Here is a 20,952-nt window from a genome sequence, read left to right as displayed (position 1 = left end):
TGCATAAAGTTGTACACAAGTTCTGGAAACCTGGAAGGTACCTTGAGTTATCTACACAACTGTGGTTGAACTGTGGTCTTTCACAGAAAAAGGATAGCCATAGACAAGAGAAGAACAACACAAAGTAAAGCTGGGACAAACTTGCATATTGCCAGTACTGTGAATGCATTCCCTAACCTACATACAGATTTACTGGCAAAAGGCAAGAGTTTTACTGGCTAAAGGCATTTATATATAACCTTTAACCAGTAGCTAACTACTAAGCTAAGCTGACGTAGGAGTGATACACAGGATGCCAGATTTTGGAAAAAGAAGAAAATATATATATTAAGCCAGGTGTGGTGGCACACACTGGTAATCCCAGCAACTTGGAAGACTGAGGCAAATCTGAGGCCAGACTGGGCAACAGAGCAAGACCCTGTCTCAAAAAACACACAAAAAGGCCTGGGAGACACAATTCAGCAGTAGAATGCTTGCCTAGTAAGCACACAGCCCTGGTTCAATTCCCAGTAGAAAAAGGGGAAAAAAAAAATTGAAAAGGATTCCAAAGCAGTTAGCATAAATATGTTCAAGGAACAAAAAGGAAATCATGCTTACAGAATTAAAAGAAAGTACGATGACTCAATGAACTGAAAAAAGATCATAAAAAGAACCATCAAACTGGAGTTCTGGTGTTGAAAAGCTAAGTGAAATGGAAAATTCACTGAAGGGGCTCAAAAGCAGATTTTTTTTTTTTTTTAGCAGATGAAACAGCAAATATGAAAATAGATCAATAGAAATTGTCTAGTCTGAAGAACAGAAAGAAAAAAGAATGAAGAACATACAGAGCTTCCAGAGACCCTTGGAATGCCATCAAGTCTACCAAAACCCTGGTAATGGGACTCTCACAATGAGAAAGGAACAATGACTAAAAACTCAAGTTTGACTTTAGTCTGATTCACACATCCAAGAAGCACAACAAAGTCCAAGTAGGAAAAACATAAAAGAGATCTACACCTAACAAAAATCGCCAACTACTAAAAGGATAGACAAGCAAAATCCTAGCAAGAGAAAAAGAACTCATCACATACAAGTGACCCACAATAAGATTAACAGGTGAATTCTAACCAGAAACAATGGAAACCAGAAAACAGTGGCACATTTAGAATGCTAAAAGAAAAAAGAAAAACAACAAAGAATTTCATATTCAGTATTGTAGGTGGAATTCTGTGATGGTCCCCCAAATTCCAACCTCCCACATGCCTCTTTGACTATGCATGAGGACTATAAATATGATGGATGCCACTTCCAGGATTAGGTTACCCTGTATGGCAGAAACAAAGGCATTTTGCAGATGTAATTAATGGCCCTAATCAGTCCGACTTTGAGTTCATCAAAGGGAGAGTTTTGTGAGTGACCCTGACTTAATCAGGTGAGTCCCTAAAAGAAGGCTTTAGGAAAAAAGCTTTAGTCTCCCCTGAGTTCAAAAGGTTTTCCCCAATGGCCTGGAAGAGGAAAGCTGCTATATATTTTATAGCTGCAATAAATTAATTCTTCCAACAACTAAGAAAGCCAGGAAGAGAAGAAAAGACTGCAACCCTGACCAACTCTTGACTATAGATTCTGGGAGAGCATAAACAAAGGGCTAAGCTGAGCCATATTCAGACTTCTGATTTATAGAAACTGGTAAAATTTGGTGATGTTTTAAGATGCTACGATTGTTGTTGTTGTTATTATTATTATTACTATTATTACTTTTTTTTGTTCCTAGTACTGGGGACTGAACCCAGGGCCTCATGCATGCTTCATAATTTTAAATGTAGCAATAAAAAACTAATATATCCAGAAAAACTAGCCAGATGCAGTGGTACACACCTGTAATCCCAGTAACTCCAGAGGCTGAGACAGGAGACCACAAGTACAAGGCCAGCCTCAGCAACTTAGTGAGACTCTGTATCAAAAATAAAATAACAAGTTCTGGGGATGTAACTCAGTATTATAGCACCCCTGAGTTTAACCCCAGCACTGCAAATAGATAGATAGATAGATAAATATTAAGTCCAGAAAAATTATCCTTCAAAAACAAAGATGAAATAAGATACTTCCAGATGAACAAAGACTAAGAATTCATAGTTAGCACACCTGCCTAAGAAGAAATACTAAACAACTAGGCACAGTGGTGCTGCTTATAATCTTAGCAGGACCCTATCTCAGAAGAAAAATAAATGGGGGCTCGAAGTGTAGTTCAGTGATAGAGTGCTTGCACTGCAAATGTGAAGACCTTGGTTTGATCCCCAGTACTGAAAACAAAACAATTAAAAAAAAAAAAAAAAAGGATTTGCTGATGAGTTATCTTAAGCTTGCCTACATAAAAACTATTATTCAGCTTCCTGGTCCTAATGAAATACCAAAGGCAATTAATTTATAAGAAGAAAGGTCCTCTTTGGAGTCACTGTTCTGGAAATTCCTGTCTACAATTCAGGGGTCCATTGCTTTGGGCCTCTGGTGAGTGTGGCACATCACAGCAGGAGTGCATGATGGAGCAAACCTCATACCACATGAGCCAAGAAACAAAGAGGAAGAAGCCACCAAGGTACCACAATCCCCTTCAGAGGCATGCCCCAAATAACCTAAGAACCCCCTACAAAGCCTCAACCCTGAATAGCACTACCTCGGGAACCTTTAGGGGACATTCAACATCCAAACTACAGCAAGAACTTAAATCATAAGATTTCAGTGTTTTAATATAATGAATTTTTCTGAGACCTTTATAAAGAACCTTTGAGGAAGTAGGATAGGAAGGGAATTTGGAAAGCACTTCCCCTTCCACTTGCAGTACAGGCACAGAACAGGAAATTACTTCAGAGCCCCCGAGCAAAAGTATGTTGGGAGAGCCTGGAGTTCTCAACAGACATGAAAGCAGATTTAAGTAAATCTGTTTGGGGCTAGAGAGTTTCACATCTTTTTTTTTTTTTTTGGTGATGCTGGGGATTGAACTCATGGCCTTGTGCTTTGCAAGGCAAGCACTCTACCAACTGAGCTATATCCCTAGCCCTTAAAGATTTTCATATCGTTAACATCTAACCTAGATGGAAATGAAGAGAAAGGAAAAAGATACTATGCATTCTGAAAGATAATATTTACTCTCATCCCAGTTCACCTTCAACTAAAGTACAATCCAAGTAAACTATGACCTATAAACTTGTGTTCAATTTCCAAATGCAGTCCACACAAGACCCAGAGGAGAGGGCTGGGAGCTAGCTCAGCTGGTAGAGTGCTTGCCTTACAAGCACAAGGCCCTGAGTTCGATCCCCAGTATCGAAAAAGAAAAGACCCAGAGGAGAGGCAGAGACAACCCCTCTGCACTATGGCCATTGCATCTCCCAACTCTTTAAAGGTAGTGAACACCACAGTCCTTAAAAACCAAGAGCACCACCTTTCTAAAAGCTGCCCAGCAGGCCCAAATGGCTGCTTGATTCCCTCAACTACAAGCTAACTCGGAAACTCAAAACTTGAACACTGCTGGAGGGGAGGGTGAGCATGAGTTCCTCTCCAGCCCTGACCTGTCCGCAGCATGCATCACATGCCACATATCTACTTTCTTTTTTTTTTTTTTTTTTTTTTTTTTTTTTGAGACAGGGTTTTGCTACATTGCCCTGCCTGGTCTTGAACTCCTGGACTCAAGTGCATCTCCCACCTGACCCTCCCTGAGTGCTCAAATTACAACGACATGCCATCATCCCAACTTTAAATTTCTTACTTAAAAAGTTTTTTTCTTTACTAATGTAACAAAATATTCCTATCAAGAACATAAGTAATCTTTGGCTGCATAATGAAAACCTTTTTTCTTTATCTTGAATGGGGTGTGAGGAAGTAAGACAGGGAGAAAATTTGAGAAGTACCTTCCTTTTCTACTTGCAGTACAGGTACAGACCAAATTTATTTCAGGGTGCTGAGTTACTGTCTTGCTTCCCATATTTTACTCAAGATAATGAAAAAAAAAAGTATTCTTAATTCAACCAAAGGCTAGATATTTATTTTCTAGATAAAAATGTTTTATTACACTAGGAAAAAACATTTTTCTTTCCTTTTTTTTGGAGGGGTGGCAGTGGGAGAGTACTGGGAATCTAACAAAGGGGCAATTTACCATTGAGTTACATCACCAGCACTTTTTATTTTTAAATTTGAGACAGGGTCTCACTAAGTGGCTGAAGTTAGTCTTGAACTTTGGATCCTCCTGTTGAAGCTGCTTTTTTTTAATTAATTTTTTCATTTGTTCTAATTGGTTATACATGACAGTAGAATGCTTTTTAACACACTGTACCTATCTCAGCTTCTTGAGCTACTGGGATTTACAGGCATACATGATCATGCCTGAGGTTTCTCTTTTTTTTTTTTTTTTTTTAAGAATGGAGTGTGAGGGTTGGGGAGATAGCTCAGTTGAAGATAGAATGAAACAGACAGTATTACCCTATGTATATGTATGATTACATGAATGGTGTGAATCTACATTGTTGAAAATGAAAAGTTGTACCCCATTTGTGTATAATGAATCAAAATGCAGTCTATAAAAGTAAATAAGATTTTAATAAAAAAAGAAAGAAAGAAAAGAAAAAAGAATGGAGCGTGTGTAAAGGCAGCCCACATCTGGAGTTTGGCACATGAGTAACGGTGACAGAAGAGGCCTATACCACTTCTGATCAACTAAAGACCCAGTAAAGTCAAATAAGTCAACATCAATTTCAAAGAAACTGAAACTCAAGGATATCTGCAAGTTTAAGTCTAACACTTCAATTTAAATAGTCACCTATGGCCAATGGTTACTGCATCAGGGCGATTTTAGAGAAGGGCAGATAAAAGAACATGTCCCTTCTAAATAATCTACTGAAGAACTCATAAGTAATGGCCTATTTTAACCTATAAAGTTTTTTCTTAGTTTTATCAGATTATACATAACTATAAATTCTACAATGCTCCCTTGGCTTTGACATTCTTTTTTTTTTTTTTTTTTTTTAAACAGGAATTAAACCCAGGGATGCTTACCCACTGAGCCACATCCCCAGCCCTTTTCCCCTTCTCATTTTTTAAATTTTGAGACAGGGTCTTACTAAGTTGCTGAGGCTGCCCTTGAACTTGACATCCTTCTAAATTGCTGGGATTACAGGCATGTGCCACAGCACCCAGTTTAGTGTTAACATTTTTTTTAAAATATTTTTTTTAGTTGTCAATGGACCTTTATTTTATTTATTTATACGAGGTGGTGAGGATGGAACCCGGGGTATCACACATGCCAGGCAAGCGAACTACCACTGAGCTACAACCTCAGCCCAAGTTTCAACATTCTTGAAATTACTTAGTACAGAAGTTTTGGGCTCCTTATACATTTGATACATTTTTTGGTCTACTTCATAATTTTTTAAGTTGGATTTTTAAATTCTGTCCTATGCAAATGGATGTGGATATTTTAAATACAGATTCTTGCTTATCTTAAAAGACTGGTTAATGTTCAGAAAAAATTGTGTGGCTATATATTTATTACCTGAAATACTTCAATGTATTTTAATTTTTTTAATTTTTTTTTTAGTTGTTGAAGAACTTTTATTTTATTTTCTTATATGGTGCTAAGCACGGAACCCAGTGCCTCACACATGCTAGGCAAGTGTTCTACCACTGAGTTACAGCCCCCAGCCACTTGAATGCATTTTAGACCGAGAGAATCACAAGTTGTAAAAGTCAGAGTACTGTTTTCCTAATGTGTGCAATGAATGGAAGATAGTACTGCTTCTAAGAATTTGCTTGGAGTTCAAAGGCCTGACAATAAAGTCTGAAATCTTTTATAAGTTAAATTTTAATTCCAAGTCATTATCCAAAAGTATTCATCACCTAATACTCAAGATTTTAAACTTACCAAGCCTCAGAAGTTAGCCTTTTTCATTTGAGGGCACCAGATCACAATAGCAATGATAAAAAATTCTATCTAATATCCAGAATATATTAAAAAAAAAAAAAAACTCAAAAAATGCCAAAAAATCCCCTAATGGACAAATGAACTAAAGACATTTCTCAAAAATAAATAAATAAATAATAGTAAAGAATAAAAATAAAGCAAATGGCCAACAAATACATGGAAAAAATTCAACATCATTAACAATCAGGGAAATGCAAATCAAAACCACACTGAGGGGCTGGGGTTGTGGTTCAGGGGCAGAGTACTTGCCTAGCATGTATGAAGCACTGGATTCCAGTCTCAGCACCACATATAAATAAATGAATAAAATAAAGGTCCATCAACATCTAAAAAAAAAAAAAACAAAAAACTACACTGAAATTTCATTTCACTCTAGTTAGAATGACAAACATCAAGAAAAAAATAACAGCCAGGCATGGTGGTGCATGTGGGAGGCTGAGGGAGGAAGACTGCAAGTTGAAGGCCAACTTAAGCAACTTAGTAAAGCCCTCAGCAATTTAGCAAGACCCTATCTCAAAATAAAAATAAAAAGGGCTGGGGAGGTAGCACAGTGGGGTAAGGAGCCCCTGGGTTCAATCCCCAGTACCAAAACAAAAAACAAAAAACCCACAAATAACAAATAAAACAAAACTACAAACAATAAATGCTGGTAAGGATGTGGGGGTGGGGGGAGGCACACTCATGCTGCATTGTTGGTGGGACTGCAAATTAGTACAATCAGTCTGAAAAGCAGTATGGAGATTACTCAAAAAAGTAATGGATCCAGGAATGGATCCACCATTCTAACTATTCTGCTCCTTGATATTTATTCAGAAAAACTAAAATCAGCATACAATTTTTGTGATATGTACATACTAATGTTTATAACAGCACAATTCACAATCATTAAGGAACCAAACTAGGTATCCCTCAATAGATGAATGGATATAGAAAATGTGGTATATAACACCATGGAGTGTTAGTCATTAAGAAGAATGAAATTATGTCATATGCTGGCAAATAGATGGAACTGGAGAACATCATGCTAAGTTAAATAAGCCAAACTTAGAAAAAGTCAAGGGTCAAATGTTTTCTATGTGGAAGCTAGAGAGAAATAAGGAAATTTTTAAATAGGGGATCATGAAAATAGAAGGGAGAACAGTGGAGTAGAGGAAGGCAGCAAAGGGGTGGAAGGAGGGATGAGAAAGGAGAGAAACTGCAGAATGAAATTGACCAAATTATGCTATATACATGTATGAATACATCACAATGAATTCCACTTTTATGTATGACTGTAATGCACAAATTAAAAAAGTAAAATAAAGAAGGAAAACAAATATAGTAGAAGAAGGGAATAAGTACCTCTTAATAGGCAGCAGAGGGTTGTTTTTCCAAAATAAAGAGGAAATTACCACAAAACAAGGTAACTTTGGGCTGCCAAGTCAAGATTAACAACACTAAGCAAGTCAGATGTAGTGGTACATGTCTATAGGTATTCAGGAGGTTGAGGTGGATTACTTAAGTCCACATGTTCTAGGCCAGCCCAGGCAATTTAGTGAGACCCTGCCTTAAAGAAAGGCCTGGGAATGTAGCTTAGAGGTAGAGTGCTTGCCCAGCAAGCACAGACCTGGATTCAATCCATAGTACTGCCAACTAGAAGACTGAGAGAATCACATAATCTTTGTTACCCTCCCCCATCACATAATCTTGATAGTTTTGTTTTTGTCTTTTGTGGTACTAAGATTGAACTTGGGGTGCTCTATGACTGAGCTACATTCCCAGCCCTTTCCTCTTCTTTCTTTTGAGTCAGGCTCTTGCCCAGGTGGGTTTTGAATTTGGGGTCCTTCTGCCTCAGCCTTGAGCTGGGATTACAGATATGTGCCACTACACATAGCTTAATTCATAGTATTTTTCTTCTCTTTAAAAATGTGTTTTCATTAGTACATCACAGTTTTATATCATTGTGGGGTTCATTCTGACATACTCATAATAGTGGGAAAAAAACCACTGTTGTGAAAATTAAGTTTTAAGGTAGTTTGTTGTGCACTGATAACTGACACAATATTGCTTAGAGGGAACACCAGCCTATGCTGTGTACATATATTTGATTTAGCTTTTGGCAAAAGGAATAAGGGAAGATCATTAGGATTAAATTTTGGGAAAGAGCAGATAGACTGTCTTAACTACATCATAAAACACAATTATGCTGAAAGAAAAATGATTATGATTAAGTAAGAATGTGTAACTAGGGGTAGGAGGTATTATAGTTCAGTGGTGCAGTGTGCTTGCCTAGCATGTCTGAGGTCCTGGATTCAATCCCTGGCACCACTAAAAAGTTAAAATAAATTTAAAAAAAGAATTAGCAACTGGTCTATATCTATGAGTGATTTTAACTAGAATTAAGAGCCACTACCATGTCAAAGAAGAGGCAGGAAAATAACGGAATATATCAGAGAAAATATAAGGGAAAGTACCTACCACATTGTCTGAACATATCAGACTAGAGATGCTGTAAGTAAATATAACCTATAAGTAGAACAAAGAGGTAGAGAAATGTTTGAGTCAGACAGTAACAAATGGTCCTTATAGGTCAGAATCCAGTATTATTTTTGTGTGACTTTGGCAGGTCACTGACAATGTCAGATGCTGGCAATGAAGAACAGAAAAGACAGGTGCTCTCTTTGCCTGGAATACTACTGGTTCATTATCTGCCCTCACATTCCTGGCTCCATAACGCATATTTGGATTCCCACTGCATATTATGCATATTTTTTAATCAAATAAGCATATTTTATAAAACTAAATTAAATTTACCTTTCTTCCCACCTCCAGTGCAAAGTCTTATTCATCTGTCAGTTAAGCATCTAGTATAGTGTCTGGTATAGACATAATAGGTCATTAATGTTTGTTTATTTGATGTTCAATAATCAGAGAAATCTTCTAGTCCTATTTCAGAATGGAGTGAATTTAATAAATGCAGCAGTCATTTTAATTAAACTTAGCATTCCGAGTGCTCAATAAAGCAAATGGCCCACACAAGCTACTCAAATTTAAGTCAACAAATGTAAAAAGAAATTTAGTTAGAAAAAAAATTGATGTCTTGAGAGAAAAAAACTGGACAAATAACATTGTGGATAAAAATCATATATTGATGTCTAAGCAAAAAGTTCTATAATTTATTCCAACTTATCTATATCGTCTGTCCTTCTAAACTAAGTATTCTATCAATTACATTGTTCCGTTTATAGTTGATGTCACAGATTCTCAATTTTCAACTTAAATCCCTTTCTATAATTCACACATTAAAATTACCTATAGCAATGCTCAACCTATATCAATATAATTATTCAAAATCATTTGTATATTATATTAATGATTAAAAATCATGGCAGCATTCTGGACGCCGAGCCGCTGCGCGCTTAGGTTGCAGCGTGGAAGCCACAGCACCTCGCGCGGCCCCGGCCCCACCCCCACCCCCACTCCCACTCCCACTCCCGTCCCAGGCCAGTCAGTCCCTCAGATGAGAGCTGTGCCCAGGCACCAGCTACAGCCACCAGCTACAGCCCCGCCAGCTGCGGTGGGCTCACCTGCCGCGGCACCCAGGTAGCCAGGTCTGATGGCCTAGATGGCCACCACTGCGGCAGGTATGGCTGTGGGCTCTGCTGTGGGGCACACACTGGGCCATGCCATCACAGGGAGCTTCAGCGGAGGAAGTGCTGCGGAGACCTCAAAGCCGGGTATCACCTACCAGGAGCCTCACGGAACCCAGCCAGCACAGCAGTAGCAGCTTGGTGGCCTTTGCTTTTATGAGATAAAACAATTTTTGGAGCGTGCCCAGAACCAGGGTGATATTAAGCTCTGGGAGGGTTTCAATGAGGTGCTGAAGCAGTGCAGATGCTAACGGATTAGTCTAATCGGGAAGTCCAAATTGAAGAAACGGAAAATCGGCTCTGATGACCATGTTACTTTAGCATAAAAATGTAATCAATACAGAAAATATGAACTGTAAAAAACTGCAGTGTAAAGCCTCACCTAATAGCTTCAATGTTTCTGAATGGCAACAAAAGAGAGTTCTAATTGTATGGAAGTTCATTGAGTTGGTTCAGAATTGGGGGCTGGACAAATGTTTGTGTGCCCTCTTTAAGCCAGCTGTTCTGATTTTCTTTGAGTTTATTAGAATAAAGTGATTTTTTTTCCTGAAAAAAAAAAAATCATTAATGGCACCACTGCCATATTGTGTAGGAGGTTAACATGTATGTATACCACATAGTAAATGGTGATATGGCATAAAAAATTAACTCTGACCTATAAAATATCTAAGCAATGATCCTGGCTAAAACTAACTGCAATCCATTTTGTCAGGCATCATCTTCACTTTTGCCACTGGTTTGTGGACTCTCACAAAACTATCACAAACTTCAATTTTCTCTACATGGTCATTCAAAGGAGTTTTAAAAGGCTTCAAATGAGAAAAATAAGCTTTATAAACTGAAAATCCTTGTGGCTGGTCTCAATATAAAGAACAAAATAACAACAGCAAGTCTATGTAAAAACTGGGCCTTTAGAAGGCAAAAAGGATATCTTAATATTTCATGTAGTACCCATCAACGGGGTTATACATTAAGATCCTGTTAGTATTCTAGTTTTTGTTGTGCTGGGGCTGAAACCCAGGGACTTCTACAGGCAGGCTAGCACTCTACCATTGAGCCACATCCCCAGGCAAGATTCTTTTAACATTTAATTAATATGTAAGATTAAAAAAACTAGTAGTTTAACTACCATTTCCTCATTTACTATTGTCTTCCTAAGATGAATGATTTCTTTTTCACAGTCCAACAGTTTTGATATTAGATTCTCCCAATGTAGCTTGATTTTCAATACAGCAGACCCTCTTTTCCTTGGGGGATATGTTCTAAGATCCCAGTAGATACCTGAAACTGCAGAAAGTATTGAACCTCAAATACAATATCTTTTTTTTCCTATACATACATACCTATAAGAAAGTTTAATATATAAATTCAGCACAGATATTAACAGGTAACAAATAGAAAAATTATAATAATAAAGTTATGTGAACATGCTGTAATAAAAGTAATATAATTTTCATCTCTTTCAAGATCTTATTGTATTGAACCCACCCTTCTTGACTATAGGTAACTGCAACCAAAGGAACAAAACCTATATTCCATTTTTCTTCTCATTTTTTTTTTTTAAGTACTGGGGACTGAACCCAGGGGTGTTTTCTCACTGAATTACATACCCAGCCCTTTCTTAATTTCTGAGACAAGGTCTTGTTAGATTGCCAAAGCTGGCCTCTAACCTGAGATCCTCCTTCCTGCCTCAGTGGGAATTACAGGTGTGCACCACCATACCCAGCTACTATTGTACTTCAGTGCTACATAAACAAACTCTACACCAGGAACAGGCAAACTTTTTCTTTTTACTTTTGGAGACAGGAGTTTGCTGTTCTCCAGGCGAGTCTCAAACTGGTAGGCTCAAGTGATCCACACTCAGTCTACAGTAGTTTTAAACAGACACCTAAGAAAAAAAAATTAATTATATTTTAGTATCTGTAAGCCAAAGTAGATCCCATTGAATGCTCCCATCAGATATGCCATGTCTTCACATACTCTTTGTTCCTCTTATCAAAATTAATTCTCAGGAAGGGATCAAAACCCTTCATATTAACAGTACCAACACTAAAATGGATGAAGATGGAAAATATCACACTAAGTGAAATAGGTTAAGCCCAAAAAAACCAAAGGCTGAATGCTTTCTCTGATAAGTGCATGACACTATATAACAAGGGAGGGTGGTGGGGGGAAGAGAAGAATGAAGAAACTTTGGAAGGTGCAGAGGAAAATGGGGTAGGAGATGGAGGGGGACAGAATGAAACAGTATTACCCAATGTATACTTATGATTACATGAATGGTGTGAATCTACATTGTATACAACCACAGAAATGAAAAGTTGTACCCCATTTGTGTACAATGAATCAAAATGCAGTCTAAAAATAAAAAAGATTTTAATAAAAAAAATTACCAAAACGAATGACAACTTAATTTCTTGCAAATTTAATAAACTTACTCTATACCGTAATTGCAGGCATCAGAATAAAGGGAAAAAGCTGGGCCTGGTGGTACAGACTTGTAATCCCAACAATTTGGGAGGCTGAGGCAGGAGGATTACAAATTCAAAACCAGCCTCAGTTACTTAGTATGAGGATTCTAAGTAACTTAGTGAGTCCCTATCTCAAAATAAAAAAATTTAAAAAGAGCTGGGGATGTAGTTCAGTGGTTAAGGGTGCCTGGTTTCATTCCCTAGCACTAAAATAAACAAACAAAAAGAATAAAGGCAAAGAATAGATGATATGAATGTAGCTAAAGCAATATCCTAAAAGAGCCAAACCCAAGTATCTGTTTGTTATTGTGGCAACAACCTCTTTTCTTCCCTTCTTCAAATTGCCCAGCTAGACAAATTCCCTCTATAGCTAACACATGGCAATGGAGCAAAAGTAGCAATGATACAACTCCCAGGGTTGTGTCCTTTAAGTGCAAGAATATTTCTCCTGGCTAGAAAGTGGATGTTACTTTGGGAACTCATAGTCAAGCTGATATCAACCCTGGACTGTGCCTGAGGACTCTACTGGGATGCAGGGAAGGAACAACTCTCTTTTTAGTTTGTGGTCTCTGGGAGACTAACCTAAACAGTATTTTTTTTTTTTTTTTTTTTTTTTGTGGGGGTGGGGGGCGGGGCACAGGAAATTGAACCCAGTAACAAACCACTGAGCCACATCGCAACCCTTTTTAAACATTTTTAAATTTTGAGACAGGGTCTTGCTAAATTGCTTAGGGTCTTGTTAATTTGCTGAGGCTGGCTTTGAACTGGCGATTCTCATGCTTAAGCTTCCTGAGCTGCTGGGATTACAGAAGTGATCTACCATGCTCAGCTTGGCCTCCAACTTTGTCTCTCTTCTCTCTTTTTGGTACTGGGGACTGAACTGAACCCAGGGGCACTTAACCACTGAGCCTCATCTCCAGTCCTTTTTATTTTGAGACAAGGACTCACTAAATTGCTTAGGGCCTCGCTAAATTGCTAAGGCTGGTTTTGAATTTGTGATCCTCCTGTCTCAGCCTTCCATCACTGGGATTATAGGCATGTGCCACTGTGCCCAGCATGGTCTCCAACTTTTGATCCTCCTGCCTCAGGTTCGTGAGTTGCTGGGATTACAGGCATGCACCATCACATCCAGCCTGTATCCTAATAGATTCTAGCAAGTCACAGTAAACATCACATTTTACTAACATGTCCAAATTGCTAGGTTCTAAGTTAAATATTTCTTTAAAGAAATAGAACTTTGGCTGAAAGCTTTAAGTGTTTTACTTAAGGAATCAAATCAATAAACAGCAGTTCCAAGATTTTCTTGGACACCATCTTTCTTATCTGACGTTCAAAAAATTATTGGCTCTGCTTTTATAGAAGCAGCATAGTGGGATTCAAAACACCAAATCTAATAATAGTGCTGTACAGGAAAACCTATATTATGTGGAATCACAAGGATAGCTAAAAGTTAAGCATTTTGAGACATTCTCATTTTATATGTTCTCCTTTAAAAGTGTATAGAGTGGCAATATTTATAATCTATAAAGATTCCTTTTTTAAGCGGATTTATGTTTTTCTTTCATTGAATTCTGGTTTATATTCATGATTACACAGGGAAACAGACACGGATGTTGCAAGAAAGAGCAAAAAGATCTGGCTTATGGGGCTGTGGTTGTGGCTCAGGGGTAGAGCGCTCGTCTATCATGTGTGAGGCCCTGGGTTTGATCCTCAGCACCACATAAAAATATTGCGTCCACCTACAACTAAAACAAAATATTAAAAACAACAAAAAAAAGATGTCTTAGCTGAATATAGTCCGTGCCTTTCCTTCTTCCCCCAAACCTAAACTGTAGAAGTTAGTATGCTTTCAGCTAATAATTAAATTGTTTCCTTTCCAAAAATAGTTTTCTTATCTTTGACAAATTTCACTATTTTCTTCCTTGCTGTCAGGATCTGCTTTTTAAAATGTACTTATTACTATTTTAGAATCTGCTTTTTTTAACCTTATCAAGTCTACCAATAATTGTGGCTTTATATGATTTTCTCATGCTTCTCTACTGCCTACATTTCTCAGTGAGATAGAGAACATGGTGACACCAGATGTTCTGACTATAGTAAAGTGCCCTTGCTGGGTGCTTTTTAAACTACCACTATCCAAACCTCATCTTATCCAATTAAAAGAGCTTTTTCTTTTGTTATCAAGGATTTTTACCCAGAGGTGCTTACACACTGAGTCACATTTCTAGGCTACCGCCACCCCTTTTTATGTTTTATTTTGAGAAAGGGTCTTGCTAAGCTGTGCATGCTTCCAATTCTCCTGTCTCAGTCTCCCAAGTCACTGGGATTACAGGCGTGCAATACCATGCCCCGCTAAAAGAGAATCACAAAGGTTGCAAAATTTCCCCAAGTGATCTGAATGTTCAGTGAGGATGCACAAAAGTATGGGCTCTAAAGGTCAGAAAACCTAGATTTAAACCCCGGTTCTGCCACTACTAGGTGTAACCTTGGACAAGCTAACTTTCCTGAACTTTATTTGTTCATAGGTGTCCACTACGTGCTAAGCACAGCATCAGGTGTTGAGTAAGAGTAATTATGACATTCCTTGTCCTCTGGGAGTTTATAATGGAAGACACAGGAACTATAGGAAACCACAGACAAGCAATTCAATCCTAACAGGGCTATGAAGGCACAAAGGAAGCAAATTCAATTTAGAGTGGAGGGATCAGCAAAATCCCTAAAAAGAAGACATTAAAGCTGAGTGCTGTAGGCAAAGTAGTAGTAGTTAGATGAGGTTGTTAAAGGAACAGAGGAGGAAGTGTGTAAGACCTGGATACAATCAAATTCAGCTTAGTTGGTAAATAAAAATATTTCAGGATCAGAACATAAAGTAAAAATGAGGGAGGGAGGCCAGGAGCAAGAAATGCATCACTATTTTTCACTGACTCAGGAGGTTGAGGGAGGAGAATCACAAGTTTGAGGTCAGCAATGACAATTCAGCAAGATCATGTCAAAAAGGGAGGAGGCTTGGAATGTAGCTCAGTGGCAGAGTGCCCCTGGGTTTGATCCCATACTAGGGATAAGAAATAAGGATCAATACAAATGAGACCTCAGCTTCTACATCTGCTAAACAGGGACACTCTGCTTGATTACCTCAAAGACTGAATTATATATATATACAGAAAGAGAGCATGCAAAACATGCAAATGTATAATGCCTTCCATGTAACAGGTACTCGAATGGTAACACACTTCCACTTTTCAGCTTTACACAGAAAAAAGCAGCACTAGCAAATTGTTAACACACTTGTCAGAGCACAAATTTAATAAGTAAGCTCTTTTTCAGCAGATTTTCCTGGGTGCATCTTAACTAGTGATGTCAACTCCTAAGTCTCACAGGTGCCAACACTGAGATTGCTTTCAAAGGGTTCAGACACTTGAAAGTGCCTCAACATAAGACTGTAGATACAAATGCTTTAATGTAATTTTAAATTAAACAAACAGCAGCTATGGACCCTTCTGAACCAAAACCAGAATACTTCAAATCTAACCCTGGCTTTCATACTTACTAAATAACCTACCTTGGGTAAGACCTTGTGTGCCTTGGTTCCTTTTCTGTTAAACTGAAGAGTACAGAACAAAGAACCTAATAACTCAGAATAACAAGGCTAGGTGGGCAGAGTGGCACATGCCTGTAATCCCAGCTCCTTGAGAGGCTGAAGCAAGAGGATCACAAGTTTGAGATCAGCCTCAGCAATTTAACAAGACTCTCAAATGAAAATAAGACGGCTGGGGATGTAGCTGAGTAGGAGAACACTGAGTTCAACCTCCTTCGGTTCAACCTCCTGCTTCAGTCTCCCATATCAATGGGATCACAGGTGTGTACCACCATGCCTGGCCTGAACCTCAACTTTAAAAGACTATCTGTTTAATTACTAAACAAGATGGCTTCTATTTATACACTTACCTCAAGAAAGGTATACTTCCAGGTGGGCAAGGAGGCAACTCAGGAGGCTGAGGCAGGAGAATCACAAGTTCAAAGTCAGCCTCAGCAATTTAATAAGGCCCTTAATAACTTAGTCTCAAAATAAAATATAAAAAGGGCTGGGGATGTGGCTCATTGGTTAAGTACCCCTGGGTTCAATCCCTGGTACCAAAAAGAGAAAAAAAGAAAGGTATACTTCCATGCCAAGTAGGTTTCTTCTTTTTTTTTTTTTTTTTTTTTTGGTGTGTGCGCGTGCTGGGAATTGTACCAGAGTCTTGCACCAGTTATGCAAGCACTCCGCTGTTGGTCTATAATCTCAGCTATTTTTATTTTGAGACAGGGTCTCGTTATGTTGTTTAGGCTGGTGTCGAACTTTTAAGATACTTGTGTCTCAGCCTCTGGAGTAGCTGGGATCACAGGTGTGCACCACCATGCCTGGCTCAAAGTAGGCTCTTTGATAAGAAAATTCTACTGAATATTAACACACAGAAAATATAAATGGATCACTGGCCTTAAATTCAGAATATATTAGTATTTACGAAGAGATAGCCTTTGAATGGGTATTAATTTGCTAGTCACTGTTCGAAAAAGGGTTTTATGTGCATTATCTCATTTAGTCCACGAGGCAGGTGCTATTATCATACCTATTTCATAGAAGGGGAAGTGGAGCTTTGATTGTGTACCTTGCCCTGCCAGTCAATGAGAAATCTATTCTTTGAACCCAGGACTATCTCAAAGCTCAAGAAGGATTTTTACCTACACTCCTGCTTAAAACTGTTGTCTCCAAATACAATAGAAGATCTTAATTTAAAATCCCCAGAAAATTAAAGTTATAGCACAAACTTCACAAACAGTGACTATATCTCCCTTTCAGTCTTCTCTTTAATATGCCAAAATAATTCTAGACCCTGAGCTTTCCTAAACCTTTAATCATTTATGGTGCACTCTGCTGTACCTACCCATTAGAACAATTTAAAAAAACATTAACACAGTGCCAATTATTTTCAAAAGCCCAGAGATACTAATCAAGTGATCCTAATAGTCTTAAACACTATTCTCAAACCAAAAAAGATAAATGGAGATTGGGAAACTTGCATTCTAAAGTGCCACCATCCAGATAAAATTACCCTGTGAATTAGAGTAATTTCAATCAGATCCTGTAAAATTGAACATTTTTCTCAAGACCAGAATTACAGAGTAACTGTAAGATAGCTCAAGGGCCCAAACTCTGAAGAATAAAATGGTTTTCCACATGGCAAATTCAATAGCAAAAGGCAGGCGGTAGGAGCTAGGGAGAATAGCAACATTTTAGAAAAGTAGCAATAAATAAAATTACAAAATGATTAACCTATTCATCTCATGGCCATTCTACCTTAATACAAGACTGTAATTACTCTCAAAAATCACATGCTGTTTAAGTAAGGCCTCATGTCTTACTACATGGTGTCCACAGTTTGAAGCTAATACATTACATACTAAGAAAAACTCACATTTCATAAGCATTAAAAACTCAATTATTGATGTGTTCTTACTAAGAAAAATAACCTCAATTACGTTTTGTTATTGGGCACCTGCATTTATGACTATAACAGTCATTATCATGGAATGAACCAGTTTATATAAAAATAAAACTCCAGAGTAGGTGTATGATTTGTTAATTCCCTAACTCACTTATGAGTCTTACAATTGTTTTCTAGACCATAAGAATGGTTACACTTATTAACAATTTACACTTAAGTGTCATAGCAACTATTTGGTAATAAGATATCAGATGTGTATTAAAAAGAGAAGATTATGCCAGGTGTGGTGTCCACACCCGTGATCCCAGCAACTCAGAAGGCTAAGGCAGAAGGATTGCCAAATTCAAAGTCAACCTCGACAACCTAGTGAGGCCCTAAGCAACTCAGCAAGACCCTGACTCTAAATAAAATATAAAAAGGGCTGGGGATGTGGCTCAGTGGTTAAGTGCCTGTGGGTTCAATCTTACATACTAAAAGAGAGAGAAGATTAAATTATCACACTAGAATCCATTTAATAATACACTTACCAAGATAAACACAAAGTTATTACTTAAGGGAAGTGTAGGCAGGACAGTCCAACTCAATTGTGTGACAGGAAGTATTAGCTATAAAGTTTAGAAACAGGAATACCAAGTTTTGTTGTAGCACAAGAAAAAAAGGAAAATGTGCTGGTGAATAAAAGCAAAAGGGGAAGTTCTTTTTGGAGAACCATCTGCCATATTTTAAAAACAATACAAAATTATTTCAAAAGGTTTTTTAAGAAACTCACTTTTTCATTGGGCTTTTTTCAGACTACTTCTCTGGGTGTACTTGAGCTTGAATTTTTCAGTTTCCCTTTACCAAAACAGCTTACGGTTCATATTTTACACATTCACAAAGAGATAAGGAGGGTAACATTAAACCATTGGTTCATATCTTACACTAAAGTTTGATGATTAACTTTTTTTCAGCAACACTAACTATATAATAATCATTTTTAAAAAGTGCCTAAGTTTCACAAAGTAAATATCTCAACGCTAAGGAATTTCGTACTTAAAAATGTTGTATTTTTATAACACAACCCAAAGTGCAGAAGTTAGTAAGAAATTACTTCACTTAAATTTTAATTTGTTATGCAAATTTTGGTTACTTTAAAGTCAAACTCATTTTCTGCTTAATGTTAAATAATTTGTTGTCTTAACAGCTGGATTAGTGTAATTAATTTTTAAACATACTTCCATACATGGGCAATGTCTCTAATCCTGAACCAGAGTGAAACTGAAGCATTATTCTCAATTAGCATCTTTTAAATCATCTGAATTACTTATTGCCAACAAGTACTAGTCATGAAATTATAAGTGTGTGTTTCTACTTCAAATGATTCCTTATTCAGTTAAGTGCAAATCTTGAAATTAAGAGAGCAAGATCCCTAAATGAACAGGCTTTTCTTAAAGCAGTTGTGCTTTTGGATTATGAGGTAAGCGACATTCCTCACACCTTGGCCTCAGCAGGATGAGAGCCAAGAATGCTAAGGTCAAACATTTCCAATCGCCTTTCATGTCTGGCTCAGTCCTATCAAAAATTTGTCAAGCTTTTGCGAAGTATATCAAGTACTCCTAGGAGTGTGCAACCTAGGTTAGTATGGTTGCGCGAGGAGGGCCTGGAACAACCAGCTTGGCTCGGTCACCTCTGGGAAGTCTCCAGGAAAAGAAAAAGGCTTCAACTTTGCGCAAACCCCTTTCTTAGTCACACCTAACTCCGTTCCCGATAAAGGACTGTGTTCTCGAAAGATCTACCCCTTTCCAACTCAAATGTCACTCCCAGATGAGCTGAAGGGGCAAGCCGAGCTCAACCCACGCCCTCTTCTTTGATCATCTTCTCAAGTGCCAGCGCAGGGCTCGCTCCGCAGCCCCCAAACAACAGGAGCCCCAGCTCACGACCCTCGCCCACTCGCAGGGCTGCCGCTGCGTCTACGGGGGTCCTGGCCTGGGTGGCAATGGCCTGCCCAGGGGATCTGCGCCTGATTGGGCGGGGGCGACCAGAGTAAGCGCAAAGGGTCTCCTAGCTAGGCAGAAAGACGGTCTCACCTTGACCCTGATTTCGTAGGTGGTGAAGCGGCCCCGGCCGACCCCCACGGTCTGCGGGTTGCTCACATCGATCTCAAGGAAGTTGCTGGGCGGCCCGTAGGCGTCATTCAGGTTCTGCGGCTTGGTGATCAGCCGCCGGGTGTCCGCCACGGTCTCCGCCATTTCGCTGTAGCCGCAGCCGCCGCGGGCTCCCTCCACCCCCTCCGCGTTCCACAGACGCCGCCGCTGCCGCCCGCTGCGGGGACACGGGGCTCGCGCGCAGCGGTCGCGAAGCGAACGAGCACGTAAGGCGGCGTTCACTCCGCTCGTGAAGCTCCTCCCCGCGTCCCTCGAGCTTCCGCCTCTTTGCCGGGGGAGAAACTGCTGACCCGCCGGAACGCCGCGCCCCGGCCCGGGAGGCCCGGCTGTGGCCTGGGCGGGGCACTGCCCAGAGCGGGCTGAGGAGAAGCGGCGTCGCGGGACGTGTAGCGAGCGGGTTCCAGCCGGACTACACTGCCCACAATGCACCGGGCGCGCGCGCCGCCGGGAGGGGCCGAGGTGCTGGAGGGCTAGACTCCCGGGGGCGGCCGCTTCCGGTTTCCCGGTACTCGCCTGGACCCGGCGCGGGAGTCGTGGGGCACCGGAAATGGTCTGGGTGGCGTTGGAGGTTTGGGGGCATAAGTTAAACCACAAGGTAGGGGCAGTTGGACCGCATATGTAAACAAAACTTACCCAACTATGAGCCAACATTGCCACCGCTCCACAGTGAGCCCCCGAAAATGCTTTTCTAGGTAGTCTTTAATGCCTCAGGTGGTCTGGCCTTGAGCCTGGGTTTCACCAGACATGTGACTGGATTGATTAAACCAAAGGCAGTAAAACAGGGGAATAGAGAAAGCTAGCAAGAGCAGAGCATTAAGGTTAAGCCGGTTTCCGGGACATGTCTGCTCTCTAAAGCAAAATAAGATAGTGAACAGGCTGAAAGCTGCCTTGAGACTCCTCTCTGGGTGACTGGCACTCTTTCATTTACCAGGAAGTCTCGTAAGTTTTAAAAGAAGCGGTAAATGGTTCTACACTTGAAATGTAATTCGTTAAACCTTCATAAAAGAAGGAAAAAAGACCCTACAATGCAAATTGTGAACATTGAGACAGGATAAATTTGTTTCTACCTCATTAGTTACCTTCCTTGATGTTTTGCTTTTAATGATTTCTGCATTTTTAAAATAACAAAGTTCAGTAACCCTGTTCACTTTGATCTACCTCTTGAGCAGAAAAAAAATCATAATAGCTTTTTTTTTCCTTTCTGGTGGTGGGGTTTGAATTCAGGGGTGCTCTACCTCTAAGCTACATTCCTAGACTCTATTTCATATTTTAGAAACA

The 20,952-nt window shown here is 39.2% G+C and overlaps 1 protein-coding gene across 1 annotated transcript in view; it reads right to left on the bottom strand.

Moving 5' to 3' along the window:
• The window catches only part of Snx3 (sorting nexin 3), a 52,675-nt gene extending 32,664 nt beyond the window's left edge, over window positions 1-20,011 (bottom strand). Inside the window, exon 1 of the mRNA XM_047559668.1 lies at window positions 19,597-20,011. Within this exon, the coding sequence (XP_047415624.1) occupies window positions 19,597-19,758 (162 nt within the window). The 5' untranslated portion in view covers window positions 19,759-20,011. The remainder of the gene's footprint in view (window positions 1-19,596) is intronic.
• Between the last annotated feature and the right edge of the window lie 941 nt (window positions 20,012-20,952).

The sequence above is a fragment of the Sciurus carolinensis genome, chromosome 7, assembly GCF_902686445.1.
Source record: "Sciurus carolinensis chromosome 7, mSciCar1.2, whole genome shotgun sequence".
In the NCBI taxonomy this organism is placed as follows: Eukaryota; Metazoa; Chordata; class Mammalia; order Rodentia; family Sciuridae; genus Sciurus; species Sciurus carolinensis.
The sequence above is the reverse complement of the archived record's forward strand: the minus strand, read 5'-3'. Positions and strand labels throughout refer to the sequence as shown.